Source organism: Pseudonaja textilis, chromosome 2 (assembly GCF_049901715.1).
Source record: "Pseudonaja textilis isolate UNSWEBS1 chromosome 2, rPseTex1.2, whole genome shotgun sequence".
Classification (NCBI taxonomy): domain Eukaryota; kingdom Metazoa; phylum Chordata; class Lepidosauria; order Squamata; family Elapidae; genus Pseudonaja; species Pseudonaja textilis.
The window spans coordinates 248970906-248988176 of record NC_141991.1 but is presented as its reverse complement, the minus strand read 5'-3'; the positions used below and the strand labels follow the sequence as shown (position 1 = coordinate 248988176).

Below are 17271 nucleotides of genomic sequence, written 5' to 3'. Positions count from 1 at the left end.
AGATAGATAGATAGATAGATAGATAGATAGATAGATAGATAGATAGATAGATAGATAGATACACACATACATAGATACACACACACACGCACACACACACGCACACACACACAGCACTCTATGGGATCATGTCCCAAAATGTGTTTTCCAAAAACAACAACCAAACTTTCTTTATTTATTTTTTTTAACCTTGAAAATATTTCACTTCTTATCCCAGAAGCTTCTTTAGTTCTCTTGGATGAGAAGAAAAATATTTTCAAAGAAAAAAAAAGCTGAGAAAGTCTAGTTGCCTTTTGGAAAAAAAACAAAACAGATAGAATAGACTAACAGAATTGGAAGGGATCTTGGAGGTCATCTAGTCCAACCCCCTCCTTGAGCAGGGTAGTCTATAAGATTTAATACAAGTGGCTGTCCAGTCTCTTCTTGAAAGCCTCCAGTGATGGAGCATCCACAACTTCTGAAGATAAGCCATTCCACTGGTTAATTGTTTTTAGAAAATTTCTCCTTATTTCCAGGTTGCTTCTTTCTTTGGCTAGTCTCCATCCGTTGCTTCTTGTCCTGCCTTCTGGTGCATTGGAGAATAGCTTGGCCCCCTCTTCTTCATGGCAGCCTCCCAAATATTGAAAGACTGCTATCATATCACCCTTAGTCCTTCTTTTCACCAAGTTTAGACATAACCAATTCCTGTATCTTTGAGACAACCAGGACCTGGATGATTGAGAATGTCCACATATGTCCATCTATGGCTGTGATGGCAAACCTATGGCACGCGTGCCACAGGTGGCACACAGAACCATATGTGCTGGCACGCAAGCTGCAGCCAAACTTACCTCACTGCGCATGCGCACGCCTAACAGCTGGGTTTTTTTCTGGCTGGTTTGAGGCCTTTTTCGGCCTCCCAGAGGCTTGAAAAAACCCTCTGCAGGCTTTTCAGGATGAATAATAGGCCCGTTTTGTCACTTCCTGTAATACCGGAAGTGATGAAATGGGCCTATTATTTGTCCTGCAAAGCCTGCAGAGGGTTTTTTCAAGCCTCTGGGAGGCCGAAAGGTCTCAAACCAGCCGAAAAATCAACTGTGAGGCGCAGTGCAGGTAAGGGGTGGTGGTGGGGAATTGTGTGCAGTGGGCATGGGGGCATGCACACTGCCTTCTGGGTGCTGGCATGTGAGCGAGCGAGCACCAACGCGCAAACATTTTTTGGCACAGGAGCCTCAAAAGGTTAGCTACCACTGATCTATGGGATCATGTTCATTGTGGATTAAAGCTACTGATTGGGAGAGGCAGCCATCAGGATGGCTGTATTCTCTGTGGACTCAAGCTCACCAAGTTTTCCATCCGTTTTTGCTTTCTAGCCCTAAGTCTGGCCTCCCCTTTGAACAAAATTTATGCCGGGTTGTGGAATTACAACAGCTGCCTCTCCTGCATTGCCATTGGAGGGATGTTCTACGCCCTCACCTGGCAGACATTTGCGTTGGCCATCGCTTGTGGTAAGTAACCTGGCTCTTTTAAGTTGTGGCCCCCACCAACCCTTTGGGCACTAGGGACCGGTTCCATGGATAGTTTTCTCTGCAGACCGGAAGGGGATGTGGTTTCGCATGCCGCCTGCATCACACGGATGGTCCTTTGCTTGTTTACGTAGCTCGGTTTCTGGCATACCGCAGCCCGCTATTGGCTGGCTGTCAGAGCTCCAAAAAATCCAACCCTATTCAAATCATAAGTCTCTAGCCGTATCTCTCAGAGTTAAAAATAATTGGTTTATTAGAAGTGGCCATGTTGACATTAGCTGGGTGCAGCCGACACTAAGATACATCATTCATTTCCCTCTTGACCCTGGTCTTCCCCCCACCCCCTGGATGTATATTCTCCAAAGGGACACATCCATAGCCAAGAGTCATCCATCCTGCTCTCCAGTAATATTCTTGCGTGCCAACAACTTTGGGCTGCCAAGGCGATTATCTAAGGCATTTTGTTCTGACCCAAACCTTGTTCCAAGGAAATAAACACCAGACGGAGGTAACAGCAAAACCTTTTAATGATTCTTTATGAATTCTGTTCCTTCATGGGTTAAACGGCTGTTTCAAACGAATTGTCTCTGATAAGAATGAGCCTTGCCAAGGTTGTGCAAGGCTGCCAAGAACACTAGATAAAGTTGCCAGGAAGTATTTCAAACACAAAGAGTCTCCGAACACAAACTAAGAGAGTCCAAACATCCACAAGGCTTGAGTGCAAAAACTTCTTTGCTTCCTGCAAAGAACTGCGGTTTCTCAGCTGGCTTTTATCTCCTCAGGAAGGGGCCATTACCTTGCAGCCTTACTCCCAAGTCGCCCGTGCTGCTGCAGCTGCTCTTTCCTTCGAGCAGCCCTGCGCGCACATGCACTGGGCACAGGCTCCTTGGGGACCTCTTCATCGCTGCTGCCAGCCTCCACAATCTCCGAAGGCAGCATTCCACTTTCTGACAGTCCTGGCCCCATCCCTACATCACACACAGGCCCCTCACCTGAGTCCTCGCTCTCCGAGACCTCAGCTGTCCACAGCTGCTGCTGGCAAACCACAACACGTTTAAGGAATGCCATATAGGTAGTAGATGCTTCCCCACATTCCCTTTCTGCTGGCAACTAAAAAGACCAAAGGAGTATTTTTTTAGTTGACACCAGGCATTGGGGACCACCGCTTTACATCACTAAAATACAGATAGTCCTCAGTGTACGACCGATTGCTTACTGATCTGTATGGTCACTAAGTTTTATCAACCCACTACACAAGTAGTCCTCAGGTGATGACTGTCATGGAGCCCATCCATTCCATTCGTATCCCAAGGATTCGTGGGAGTGAATCTCGTACTTTCAACGGGAACACTCCCTCCTTTTGCGCATGCATTTGCTAATTGAAGGCGATGCTCGTTAAGGACACATGAGGTATTTCAGGATGGGGAAGTCCATGGGGGAGGGGCTACTGATGGAGCAGGCCTCCCTGACCCACTGAAATACCTCATGCTCCCCAAATTGCTTCCCCCCCAAACCTGCCATGACGGGTCACTTGCAAAGATGTAGCAAGCAGTCTTCTCTCCAGCCTCGTGCGCCCCTCCTTAGCTCCGTTCAGCCCTCCATGGGTCTCCCCCAGCCTGTTGCAGGTCTCCCTGGAAGCTCCATTTTGGCCTGCAATGGACCAGAGGAGGTCCATGGAGGGCCGAATGGGGCTTCTGAGTGGCAGATCTGCACCCCAGAAGCTCCGTTTTGGACAGCAATGTCCAGACAAATGTTTCAGAGCCTCTGTGGTTGTTTGTAAGGGTGAACAACTGCTGTGGTGTTGCAAGATTCAGAGTATTGAGCAGGGGTGGGATTCAAATTTTTAGCAACTGGTTCTGTGGGCATGGCTTAGGTGGTGGGCATGGCTTGGTGGTCATGTGACTGGGTGGACATGGCTTGGTGGGGTGTGGCCAACTCAATACCACTCACATCGAGGCAGGCATCTCCTCGCCTGGCTTCTCATGATTGTGGGGATGCTGCAACAGTCGTAAGTGTGAAAAGGGGTCATAAGTCACTTTTTTCAGTGCCATGGTAACTTTGAATGGTCATTCCACACAAGCAAAGTACCAGCAAAGGAGGAAAAAAACTCCAGAGAAGTTCCAGAGACAGAAAGTCTAGTCCTGTCAAGAATGGAATAAGGGTTAACAGAGAGGCAGTTTCTGTAAGCAAAACCAGAATGTTTCCTTGCTGCCTTCCTTACAGGATTAGGCTAGTAATTTCTTCTAACAACTGGTTCTCCGAACTGCTTAGAATGTTAACAACCAGTTCTAGCGAATAGGTGCGAACTGGTAGAATCCCACCCCTGGTTTCGAGCCTTGTTCACAAATACTAGGGCACTGATGGCTAATCTTTTCTACATGGCGTGCCAAAGTGCATACGAGTGATGCAATGCACGTTTGACTCCCCCACACCTGCACATGTGCATGCAACCTCCCTGCACTGCATGTCTCTGTGCATGTGCACACAACCCCCTACATGCTGCATGCCTCTTCACATACACGCACATCACCCACGTGTGCATCTCCCTTTGTGCATGCGTGGCAGATACCCGATAATCAGCTGGCTGGTGGGGGCACGCACACATGTGCAGTGGGGCTCTTGCGTGTCAGCAGAAGAGGCTCTGTGTGCCACTTCAAGCATGCAAGCCATAGGTTCGCCATCACCGGGCTAGGGGATGCTTTTCACATAATATTGGACGTTCGTTAAAGGAACGTTCATAACATGAGGATTATTTGTACTTAGGACCTGAATTCAAAGTTGTGATGCTTCCCTTCCCCCCACCCCCCCATAAAAACATGTCTGAACTTCAGGCATGTAGCATGGTAACCAGGCCACATTTATTGTCATTGGCAGTGTCTCGCGATCACACAACCCATTTTTAATGGTTTCCTGCAACAAGTGAATCATGGGTGGGCTTAATAATGACCTCAGCATTCACTTAACGACCGCAGATTTACTTGAGGAGAGCAGTGATTCACTTAACAACCACCGCAAATAAAGTTCATGAAATCAGGACGGTCCTACGATCCCGTTCTACAGCGGTTTAGCTGTGAACCTTTGGTTTGCTTAATGACCGCAGCTTTCGTTTAACAACCATTGATTCACTGAGCTGCCATAGGATTAGCTTAACAACCAACACAAAAAAAGGTCATGAAATCAGGATGGTTACAAAACCCCATTTTAAGATGCTTTGCAGCATCAAAGAAACCATTGGTCTCCTTAATGATTGCAGTTTCCTCCTAATGGTAGCCACGAGTCATTTAACTATCGGCGCAAAAAGGGTCATCAAATCACAGGCATCATTAGGATCATAACTCAAGGAATACCTGTAGGATCAAAGTCCCAATGATGCTTTTTTCAAGAGGCAACTGTACTTTCTGGTTTTTCTTGGATGTGTTCTGACCCAAGCTTCATAAACCATAATTCTTCACAAACTTGTTTTTTTTAAAAAAACCACAACCTATTTTATTGCAACACTGGGGATTGCTTTCATTCCCAGCTGGAATTAAGCTCAAACAGTCGCCCAAGATAAGCACACGCCTTTCAGTTCTGTGAAGGGCTGCCAAAAACAGAAGTATGAAATTAACTATAAAAGAAACGAACCGAAGTACAAGAAAAACCAACCAAAGTACAAAGAGCTTCAAGGATGACTCGGAACCAATTGAACTGCCTTGCTTCCTGCAAAGGTTTTGTCATCTTGGCCTGACTTTTATCCCTTATGAGAGGGGCAATCACCTCCCAGCCTTACTCCCAAGTCACCCCTTTTGTTTCAGCTGCTCTCGCCTTCTAGCAGCTCTGCGCATACATACTAGGAACAGGCTCCCCTGGGTCCTCTGCCTCGCTGCTGCCAGACTCCAAAGGCTCCGGAGGCAGCACCCCACTCCCAGTTGATCCTGGCCTCATCTCCGCATCAGATGCAGGACCCTCGTCCGAGTCCTCTCCAGACTCCCAGATTGGTTCCTGTTCTTCCCCACTGTCCGCTTCTGCTGCCTTCTGCACTGGTTGCTGGAGAACCACAACAGGAAGACGTGTCACTTCTCATCCAAGAAGCTTCTTCAGCTTTGACTGGATGATGGGAAATGGAAGGATTTATATTCCTTGCAGACAGCTGGTCATTTGCATCCTTTTAGCACCACTCAGGTGACTCCGATGACACAGATAAACCTCCAAATGGCCTCTTAAAGAATGCAATGATCTCTTAAAGAATGCAAACGACCAGCTATCTGCAAGGAATATAAATCCTTTTATGCCCTGTCAGAGCTGAAGAAGCTTCTTGGATGAGAAGTGAAATGTCTTCAAAGAAACACAAAGGAAGTCCAGTCGCCTCTTGAAAAAAATGCACTTTTGGGACAACCATGATTTGGTTGAACTGAGAATCTCCATAGACATGTAGGATCAAAGGATTTGGCCGAGTTCACACAACTTGTTTTAAAGCCAGGTGAACAAACACCGTTTCTTTGTTCACCTCCATGTCCTGGTGCAACCAATAGACCATATTCTGGTTCAGTGTGAAGAGGTCATAATAATGGCTGAACCTCAAACTAGTGAACCTGACTTTTAGCCGGGTGTTATATGAACTTTGCCACTGGAGAAAGCAATTATGTTTGGAAGAGTCAGCGGTAAAAGGAAACCGGGCTGCCAAAGAACATGACAACTGGACATCATCAAAGCTGACCCCAGCCAGAACAATGACTATCTCAAAAAAGCAATGCAAGATTGGAAGATGTGGAGAGACCTGGCCCATGGAATTGCCAAGAGTTGGACATGACTGAAGGAATAACTATCTCTTTCTCCTCCTCCTCCTCCTCCTCCTCCTCCTCCTCCTCCTCCTCCTCCTCCTCCTCCTCCTCCTCCTTTTTCTTCATGAACTCTGCCTTGGATTCCCTTTTATGCTCCGTCAACCAAGTTCAACCCATATCCAAGAACCGAAGTGAAGGAGTGTCTATGGAGATTCTCAGACATCCAGGTTATGGTTGTCCCAAAGTGCTTATTGAAGGGGTAACTGGACTTTCTGGTGTTTCTTTGAAGACATTTTGCTTCTCATCCAAGAAGCTTAGTTGGTTCTGATTGGATGGTGTAATTCCCAGCAGCCAAGTCAGAACTGAAGAAGCTTCTTGGATGAGAAGTGAAACGTCTTCAGAGAAACACCAGAAAGTCCAATTGCCTCTTGAAGAAGCACCTTTGGGACGATGAAGTGAAGGAGAAAAAGCTCAGGAAACAGAAGAACTTAATGGCTGTGCTTTAGCAAATTACTATTTTAATTTATTATATTATTTTTACCATATTTATTTATTGTATTTATTTATTGTAACTTAGCATATGGTCCAAACCCAACAGTCTGCTCTGTGTTTATGTTTCAATAGTTTGTTGGAATCCCCTCAAAATGGCTGTATCTGGTGGGTGGGGTGTTGTATCCTGCCTGTGTTATTTTTACAAATAAGTCAAAGCAGCGAACATCTCCAACATACTTTCCTCCTCCTCTTTTCCCTAGAACACCAACCTTGTGAGGGGGGTCAGGCCGAGAGAGAGAGGGACTGGCCCAAAGTAATAGTAACCAGGGGTGGGCTGCTGGGGCTTTGCAGGGGTTTGGGAGACCCCCTAACTAGGATTCTGCACAGTTCAAAGAACCCCCAAATCCCACTCCTGGCTGGCCCCACCCACCTCTCCCCTCCTCTCCCAGAAGTCCCCACTTCACCTGTTTTGAATGCAGGTAAGTGCAAGGTGCGCACTGAGGCTCAGGAAGGGTGAAAAACAGGCCTCCCGGAAGTTAGAGAAGGCCGGTGTCAGGATTCTAGCAGTTACTCCAATTAAATTATGAGCCTCAAGCCACACTCCCAAAACTAAAGAGGATTTATTTGAAGTTAGCAATCTACGTCCGGCACTCACCTGGGTGTGGCCAACTCTGAGATATGTAATTCATTGTCACCCTTGACCCTGCTTTTCCCCCTCACCCCTCTGGGTGTATCGCCCAACAAAAAAATGCCAAGAGTCATCAATCATGCTCTCCAATTAGATTTTTGCACGGCAGAAGCTTCAGTCATCTAATCAGTCTTTGAAGAAAATATGAATGGAATGTACTTTCGATTCCACACTGCCGCCTGCTCTTTGAAACTCCCCCCCCACTTCTTTCTGTTGTCAACTATAAAACTGTGTATACAAAATGTTTTATGAGTTGACAGACGGAAATAAGCCCATTTCTGGCTTCCAGAGAGCCTCCAGAGCCCAGGTAGGCCATTTTCGCCCTCCCGGAGGCTGAAGGAAAGCCTCCAGAGCTCGGGGAGAGCAAAAATCTACCCCCATGGTGTAGAAGGCTGACTAGGCCGCACCAATTCAGCAACCAGACAGAGAACGCTTTGCTAAAATTTTTGAATCCCACCCCTGCCCTTAACCCCTTACTATTTCAGAGTCTCTTACAGCAGATTACAACATTATATGTTTATATTTCTTCATGCAGCTTTTTTCACCACCTACATGGGAGAAGCGATGGGCCGCATCTTTTCCGTGGTACGTTCACTGATAACTGAAGAACAAAGATTGCATTTGTATCTATTTATCATTATCAATTCTTCGCTCACCTTGGGAGGGGGGAATTACAGGTGGCTTAAATGGGGAGGGTCTGTCTTATTTTAATTTCACAACACCCCACCTGCAGGGCATAACCGTTAGGATGCATGGTAACCCACTTAATGACTCCAATGGGTTGCAAGGGAAATTATGGTTGTAAGTTGAGGAGTACCTGTAATACCCCATCCCTTCTTCCCACAAAATTCAATTCAGTTCATACTCTAGAAAGAGTGCAGAGAAGAGGAACGAAGATGATTAGGGAAACTGGAGGCTAAAACATATAAAGAACAGTTGCTTGAATTGGGTATGTCTAGCTCAATGAAAAGAAGGACTAGGGGGTGACGTGATAGCAGGCTTCCAATATTTGAAGTAGTTGCCACAAAGAAGAGGGAGTCAAACTATTCTCCAAAGCACCTGAAGGCAGGACAAGAAGCAATAGGTGGAAACTAATCAAGGAGAGAAGCAACCTAGAACTAAGGAGAAATTTCCTGACAATGAGAATAATTAACCAGTGGAACAACTTGCCTCCAGAAGTTGTGAATGCTCCAACACTGGAAGTTTTTAAGAAGAGATTGGATAACCATTTGTCTGAAATAGTATAGTCTTTCCTGCCTCGGGGATTTCCTGCAGGGGATCAGATTAGAAGACCTCCAAGGTCTCTTCCATCTCGGTGATAAATGTTTTGAGTGAGTCCCAAAGCAAGACAGTAGATCCACAATTCTCCATAGATGTCAATGTTCTATATCAGGGGTGGGGAACTATGGACGTTTTATGACCTCTGGACTTCAATTCCGGAATTCCTGAGCATGGCTGGCTCAGGAATTCTGGGAGTTGAAGTCCTCAAGTCATAAAAGGGCCGTGGTTTCCCAGCCCTGATCTAGACGTTCGCTAACTACAGCTGCTATTACTCAGGCCTCCTGGACGGGTTGTGAGGGATTCGTTGGGTTTTGTGATGACCCAGGGTGGGATACAAAATAAACACAATCACAAAAAACAGGTGAAGCCCCTTTTATTCCTTCAGTTTGCTTCCAAGCTCCAAATAGCCTTGACTGGAGATAAAAAAAACTCCCACACAAGCAGTTACAAGAAGGAGGAAATGCCGTTTAAATTATAAAGAGTAAAGAACAACACAAACCAGGCAAGATAAGGGCTGGAGGACATCCACAGATAACAGAACACACACTGGGAAGGACGCCAAACTCAGAGAGGAACCATAAACTAGAGATATTTCCATGCTTTGTTTCCAACATGGGCCCGTATGCATGTCCATCCTTCTTATCCAGTTGTCACATCTGCAGCCCATGAAGAGGATCAAGGCCCACTCCTCCTGAGTAGACCATGTCTCTCCCTTATCCTCTCCTCCCTGTGTGCCCTAGGATGAAGAGGGGATGGGCCTGGGTCCTCCTCTGACTGCCCAGCCAGCCTCTGCCCTTCCCCAGCCTCCTCCTCAACCGCCAGAGCCACCCTTCCACTCCCTGTTGGCTGTTCCTCCTCTCCCTCAGAGTCAGTCTCCACCAGGGTCATGACAGGTGTAGAGAGCTTCATGCTGGAGGTAGATGACCATCTATGAACTCCACTTGAAGATGTTTAAAGGGGCTGTAGTTCCCCACCTCTGTTCTAAATCATGGTCCATTTGATACTATTGTCAACGGGGTAGATATCTTCCATTGTTGCTTTTGTTTAATTCCAAAAAGCATGTAGCGCTTTCTACTTTTCTACCTTGACTACACCTTCTTGATTTTGTGTAAACTCCCCAAAGACATTGCTGACGGATGTTGATGTTTTTATGTTCCAGTTTGGACTGCCAATAGGGACCTGGCCATTTTGCTTATCTTCGCTCACCTTCCTGCTCTTAACCACCACCAATGATGCCATCTTCAAGCTGCCTCTCTCCAAAGTCACCTATCCAGAAGCCAACCGGGCCTACTATGTGGAGAGAAAGAAACTGTGCTCTGAATCCATTTGCGAGAAAGTGTAAGCAAATCGAAGTGTCAGTCTTGCAACTAGAGAGTCGTCCCAAGGAAGAACGGAAGAAAAACTTAGTTGTCAGTGGACAGTTTGTTCTTCTTGGTTGTAGATGCCTTCTCTTGGATCAGAAGTTCAACTTTCAAGATGTTCTTCAGTTAGAAGGCAATGTATTCATCTGGAAAGGAACATAATATATGTGGGACAATTCAGTTTAGACCAGAGGTGTCCAAAGTTGGCCACTTTAAGACTTGTGGTCTTCAACTCCCAGAATTCCTCAGGCTTGTTTTTAATAAGCCATAAAATCAGACATGACTCACTTAAGAACTGCCTTGCTTAGTGATGGAAATTCCAGTACCAATTATCTTCGTAAAGTCAAGGACTACTTGTAAAGCAGAGAAATTATTATTATTATTATTTACAAACTTAGCTGTTATCTGCAAGTTATGATTACTTTAATGAATGGATGAATACTTTATTTGGCCAAGTGTGATCGGACACACATTATTAAGAGCCTCAGTGGCACAGTAGTTAGAATGCAGTACTGCCGGCTACTTCTGCTGTTTGCCAGCTGCCTGTAATTTGATTGATCACATCTCACCAGGCTCAAGGTTGACTCAGCTTTCCATCCTTCCGAGGTCGGTAAAATGATGACCCAAATCGTTGGGGGCAAGAGGCTGACCCTGCAAACCGCTTAGAGAGGGCTGTAAACCTCTGTGAAGTGGTATATAAGTCTAAGTGCTATTGCCATTCTCTTTATGCAAATATTCAGGAAACTAATTGTTCTAAGATACGTTTAGAACATCCTCTAGCATTACAGAGACTAGTGAGAGGTGAGTGCCAGAGCAAAATTTATACAAAGAAGGCTTTGCATATACATATCAATGCATTACCAATTTATTAACCAAAATGTGTATCTTCACATTGAAGGCATAATTAATCCAGACATGATTATGTGTCAGTTCTTTTTCTAAGCAACATGAGAAATGCTTTGGAAGATGAGGGACCACACAGGTAGTTCTCCCAGATTCTGTAAACTGTCCCAAAAGGACAAATCAGATGAGAAGCAGTAGTGGTATTCTACTGGTTTGGCCTGGTTCAGGAGAACCAGTAGTAAAAACTGTTACTGTTCGGCCGAACCGGTAAAACTAAGTTCTACTGCGGTCTTCTTTTCTCTACCCTGACACCCCCCCTCGCTGCTCCCGGGGCCCCGAGCAAATGGAGAAAAGAAGAAGCCATGCCCACCCAGTCACCTGGCCACACCCACCTAGCCACGCCCACAGAACGCCCACAGAACCAGTAGTAAAACTATTTGCATCCCACCCCTGATGAGAAGGTGACAAAGACAAGGTGGAATGATCAAATTTGGACATTCTCATTATAATATCTGCAATAGAAAAGAATATTTGCAGTTTAAGGTTGAATTGTGGGGTCCTTGGTGTTCTCTGACCTGGGTGGTTTTCTTGCAGACATTTCAATACCTAACTAGGTAATATCATCAATGCTAGAAGGGAGTGGGGTTTCCTCTATTTTTAAAGGCTAGTGGTTTACTCTGTCAGTGTACCCCAAGCAAGGAACTATCAACTCAGACAATCAAACCATAAACAAGGAACCAGTAGAAATATTCCCATCAATATTAGCAGGGCAAACCACCTATACATAAAGAGAGAACAAACCCCAGTCCCTACTAGCACTGATGGTGTTACCTAGTTGGGTCATGAAACATTTGTAAGGAAAATAACCAAGCTCAGAGAGCGCCAAGGACCCCACAAATCTCTGCAAGTTGTAATTCTTGGCAGATCCCTCGAAAACTGACCCCTGATGCTAGCCCTGATACCTTGTCTCCAAACCATGATTTATAAATGAGCTTGAATCATAGTTTGAAGAGCAGGATTCATTTTGGGCATTTTAGCAATGTAGAAGTTGGAAAGAAGCATATTGAAAACGAAGAAGGGAAACCCAAGAGAAAGAACCTTTGGAGGTTCAACTTCATGATCTCATGACCCATGGGAGTCATTCTACAAGCAGCCAGAAAAGTTCATATAAGTCCAGTATATAAACTCACCCAACATGTAAATATATTGTAAATAAACACAATCAGCATTATATATTGTCCTTTACTGTGTTATTACAAGTGTAATGAATCTGTTTTAGGTTTTTATATTTTTCTGAACGTCAAATAAACTATACCAAAATGCATGAACTAAACAAGTTTCCTTTCTTCTTTTAAGGACTGTTTGTCCTTCATCCTTCTAGACCAAGGATGTCAAACTTGCAGCTTGTGGGATGGATGTGTCACATGATGGCCATGCCCACTGCCATTGTAGGGGGGGAAAGTCACAATACATCACGTGATGATGTGATGACGTGAGTTTGACACCCCTGTTCTAGACCATTTTATAACCAAACACCACCAAGTCTCTCTTAATTGTTTTAGGCTCTGAATGGTATTAAACAGCTTTTTTCTTTCTCAATAATGGCATCTATTGGACAGAAGCATCTAACAAAATGAAATTCAATATAGAGAAAAGTCAAGTCTTACACTTAGGCAAGAAAAACCCAAAGTACACATATAGACTGGGTGAAACCAGGCTCAATCGCAGTAACTGGAAGAGGGTTCTTGGAGTCTTAGTGGACAACCAGCTAAATAGAAGCCAGCAGTGTGCAGCAGCAGCTAAAAAAGCCAATACAATCCTAAATTGCATTAACAGAGGGATACAATCGAGATCAAGGGAGGAACTAATCCCACTCTATAAAGCCTTAGTAAGACCACAGCTAGAGTACTGCATCCAGTTTTGTTCACCACACTATAAAAAAGTTGTTCAGAGACTCTAGAAAAAGTGCAGAGAAGAGCAACCAGGATGATTAGGGGACTGGAGGCTAAAAGATACAATGAACAACTACAGGAACTGGGAATGGCTAGTCTAGTGAAGAGAAGGACCAGGGGAGACAGGATAGCAGTCTTCCAATATTTGCGGGGCTGCCACAAATCTCAACAAATAAATGTTCTGTCCTACATATTGGCAGAAAATAATCAGAAAATGAAATACAGGCTGAATAGTCAAGACCTTGTTGATGATCCAAACTCTGTCAAGGATCTTGGAATACTCATCTCTAATGATCTTAAGTGCTAGAGCCCACTGCAACTACATAGCCAAAAAGGCATTAAGAGTTGTTAACCTAATCTTACGTAGCTTTTTCTCTGGTAATATTACACTAATAACTAGAGCATACAAAATATTTGCCAGACCAATACTCGAATACAGCTCATCAGTCTGGAACCTACATTATGTATCTGATATTAACACAGTTAAAAAAGTCCAGAAATATTTCACAAGAAGAGTTCTCCACTCCTCTACTCGTTGCAGAATACCTTATGCCACCAGACTCGAAATTCTAGACCTAGAAAATCTAGAACTACGCCGCCTTCGGTCCGATCTAAGTATAGTATATAAAATCATACATTGCAATGTCCTACCTGTCAATGAATACTTCAGCTTCAACCATAACAACACAAGAGCAAACAATAGATACAAACTCAAAGTTAATCGCATCAAACTTGATTGCAGGAAATACAACTTCAGCAAGAGAGTGGTCAATGTCTAGAATACTCTACCTGACTCTGTGGTTTCTTCCCCAAACCCCAAAAACTTTAACCTTAGACTGTCTACTATTGACCTCACCCCTTTCCTAAGGGGTCTGTAGGGGGCGCGTATAAGCGCACCAACGTGCCTACCGTCCCTGTCCTATTGTTTCTTTTATATATTTTATTATTTTTCTTATATGTATCCATGTATTCATAACTATGTTTTACCTATACCTATTATCTTGTAAACAATTGACAAATAAAAATAAATAAATAAATAAAATAAATAGAGAGGAAGCGGTCAAGCTATTTTCTAAGGCACCCGAAGGCCAAACAAGGAATAATGGATGGAAACTGACCAAGGAGAGATTCAACCTGGAAATAAGGAGAAACTTTCTGACAGTGAGAACAATCAACCCATGGAACAGAAGTTGCCCTCAGAAGTTGTGGGAGCGTCATCACTTGAGACTTTCAAGAAGAGATTCGACTGCCATTTGTCAGAAATGGTGAAGGGTCTCCCGCCTGGGTGGGGGGGTTGGACTAGATGACCTACAAGGTCCCTTCCAACTCTGATTATCTGTTATCTGAAGCCAAGCCAAAACGGTTACATGTGCATTAAAGATAGATCAATTCACCTCTAATGCATACAGTAATCCTTGTAGGAAAAGGAACAGTAGAACCTGGGGGTGGAGTTAAAAGAGGAATCAGCCTAGAATCCCTACAAAGCACAAGTGAACTAAGTCCAGCCCCCTTTGAGTGCCATTAGCCCTTATCTAACTCTAAACAGGTGTCTACCATTAATAGTACCTATGCTTAGGCATGAGTAGCAATCAATCAGTTCAATTAGATCTTTATGTGTAGACCTGATCTTTCACACCTAAGAGTCCTTAACTTACAATGATTTGTTTAGTGACCGTTGAAATTTACAGTGGAGCTGGAGAAAGTCACATGATCAAAATTCAGGCACTTATCAACGGACATATATTTATAATAGTTGCAGTGTCATGTGGTCGCTATTTCTGAACTTCCCAGCCGACTTCCAATAAGCAAAGTCAGGGGTGGAAGTTGCATTGGCTTAACAACCACACAAATTCACTTAACAACCTGCCTGCCACCTCCTGTGTGCATGCGCACATGCCGGGATTGGGTGGGCCTGGCCTAAGCAATACAGGCCGGCCCCTCATCGTTGCCAAGATGGCCGCATGGGCCAGATCCAACCACATCATGGACCTTGAGTTTGATACCCCTGTTCTAGACAAATAGCTGTCCAATCTCTTCCTAAAAAATCTCCAGTTTTTAACCATTTCTGGAGGCAAACTTGATTGATCTTATTGTCAGGAAATTTCTCCTTAGTTCTAGGTTGCTTCTCTATCTATCTATCTATCTATCTATCTATCTATCTATCTATTTATTTCATTTGTCAATCATAGGCATAAGTATAAACATAGTTATGAATACGTGAAATGGATACATATAAGAAAAATAAAAAGAAACAATAGGACAGGGACAGTAGGCACGTTGGTGCGCTTCTGCCCTCCTTCTGCCCAAGAAGCTTTCTGATTCAGTTCTAGAGAAGAATTATTGAGTCTGTCATCTACACCTCTATAACTGTCTGGTTTGGTTCTGCAACCCAACAGGACAGACACAGACTTCAGAGAGTAATTAGTACTGCAGAAAAAACAATTGCTACCAACCTGCCTTCCATTGAGGACCTGTATGCTGCACGAGACAAAAAGAGGGCTGTGAAAATATCGACAGACTCCTCACATCCTGGACATAAACTGTTTCAACTCCTTCCCTCAAAACGATGTTATAGAGCATTGCACACCAGAACAACTAGACACAAGGGCAGTTTTTCCATGCCATCACTCTGCTAAATAAATAATTCCCTCAACACTGTCCAACTATTCACAAAGTCTGCACTACTATTACTGTTAATCTTCTCATCACTCCTTTATCGCCCATCCCCTCCCACTTGTGACTGTATGACTGTAACTTTGTCGCTTGTATCCTTACGATTTATATTGACTGTTTCCTAGTATGATTTGATTGCTTATTGTACCCTGTGACTATTATTGTGATACCTGATGATTCTTGACTCTTGATGAATGTATCTTTTCTTTTATGTACACTGAGAGCATTTGCACCAAGACAAATTCCTTGTGTGCCTAACCACACTTGGCCAATAAAAAATTCTATTCTGTTCTATTTCTATTCCTTGATTAGTTTCCACTCATTGCTTCTTCTCCTGCCTTCTGGTGCTTTGGAAAATAGGTTGACCCCTTCCTCCTCTCTGTGGCAGCCCCTCAAATATTGGGAGCACTGCTATCCTGTCTCCCCTGGTCCTTCTCTTCACTAGACTAGCCATGTCCAGTTCCTGCAACCGTTCATCGTATGTTTTAGCCTCCAGTCCCCTAATCATCTTTGTTGCTCTTCTCTGCACTCTTTGCAGAGTCTCAACATCTTTTTTATATTGTGGCGACCAAAACTAGATGTGATATTCCTAGTGTGGTTTTACCAAGGCATTTTAAAGTAGTATTCTTTTCTGTTGTGTGGTCACTCCTGGATGTAACCGAGAAGGAGAATAGCCTTTCAGCACAAAGCTGGCTGAACTGGATATAGTCAGGCTTTTAAAGAGATAAAATAAGCTGGAGAAAATCCTTTGAAAATCACAAGCAAAGATTTAGGGGTTACGTCTAAGCCCCCCAAATGCACAAATATCTTGGCTTGGGCTTTATGTTTTGAGAGAGCAGGGTGGGTGTTAGCTGACTTTACTCATGGATAGCATTCAACTCACCCATGAAAGAAGAAATCTTCAAGCTACTTTAAGGATTAATAAGGGGTTTCTATTACACTCTTATATCATAGGAATCATTCCATGATATTATAGTAAGGGTGTCAAACTTGATTTCATTGAGAGCCGCATCAGAGTTGTGTTTGACCTCGGAGGGCCGGAGGGGGGGGATTGGGGACAACATGGTGGGCATGACATGGGACTTGTATTAGGGGGGCACCTGTGGTGGCCATGTGCTAAGGCAGGACTTCCCTGAGACCCTCCCTCACTCTCATTATAATCTCCTTCCCTCCTTCCTTCCTTCCCTTTTTCCTTTCCTTCCTTCCCTCCCTTTTCTTCTTTTTCCTTCCTTCTTCCTTCTCCTTCCTTCTTCCTTTCCCTCTTTCCTTATTTTTCCTTCCTTGCTCTCTTCTCAACTTTCCTTCTTTTTCTTTGTCTTTCCTCTTTCTCCATTTCTCCTTTTGTTTTGTTTTTAGTTTGTTTTGCTAGACCCCTGACAGCAAAAATGGAGTTGAACAGCTGATTGTCGGGAGGGGAAAAGAAAAAAGAAATGTCTGAAGGGGCCAGCGTCAGGCGGGTGGAGTGAGCGAGCATCGAGCAGGTGGGGCAAGCGAGCCAGCAGCGACCAGGCGACTGGGTCGGGAGAATGGCCAGCCAGAACTTACTACCGGTTTGGCGACCCAAGCTAAATCCTTGCTACTGTTTCAGCCAAACCAGTGCGAACCAGCTGAATACCACCACTGATATGTACCTATATAGAGCTACGTAGTTACACCTATTGTGAAAATGCTTGATGGGGTTTAAAGCACATAACACTGGTCCTCAAATCACAAAGT

The 17271-nt window shown here is 44.3% G+C and overlaps 1 protein-coding gene across 2 annotated transcripts in view; it reads left to right on the top strand.

Annotated features, from left to right (window-relative positions):
• Positions 1 to 12260, top strand: part of LOC113444955 (urea transporter 2-like) — a 44703-nt gene extending 32443 nt beyond the window's left edge. For both annotated transcript variants that reach the window (XM_087927552.1, XM_087927551.1), the window contains 3 exons: positions 1353 to 1487; positions 7981 to 8030; positions 9886 to 12260. In XM_087927552.1, coding sequence (XP_087783678.1) covers positions 1353 to 1487; positions 7981 to 8030; positions 9886 to 10068 — 368 coding nt within the window. In that variant the 3' untranslated portion in view covers positions 10069 to 12260. The remainder of the gene's footprint in view (positions 1 to 1352; positions 1488 to 7980; positions 8031 to 9885) is intronic.
• Positions 12261 to 17271: the final 5011 nt, after the last annotated feature.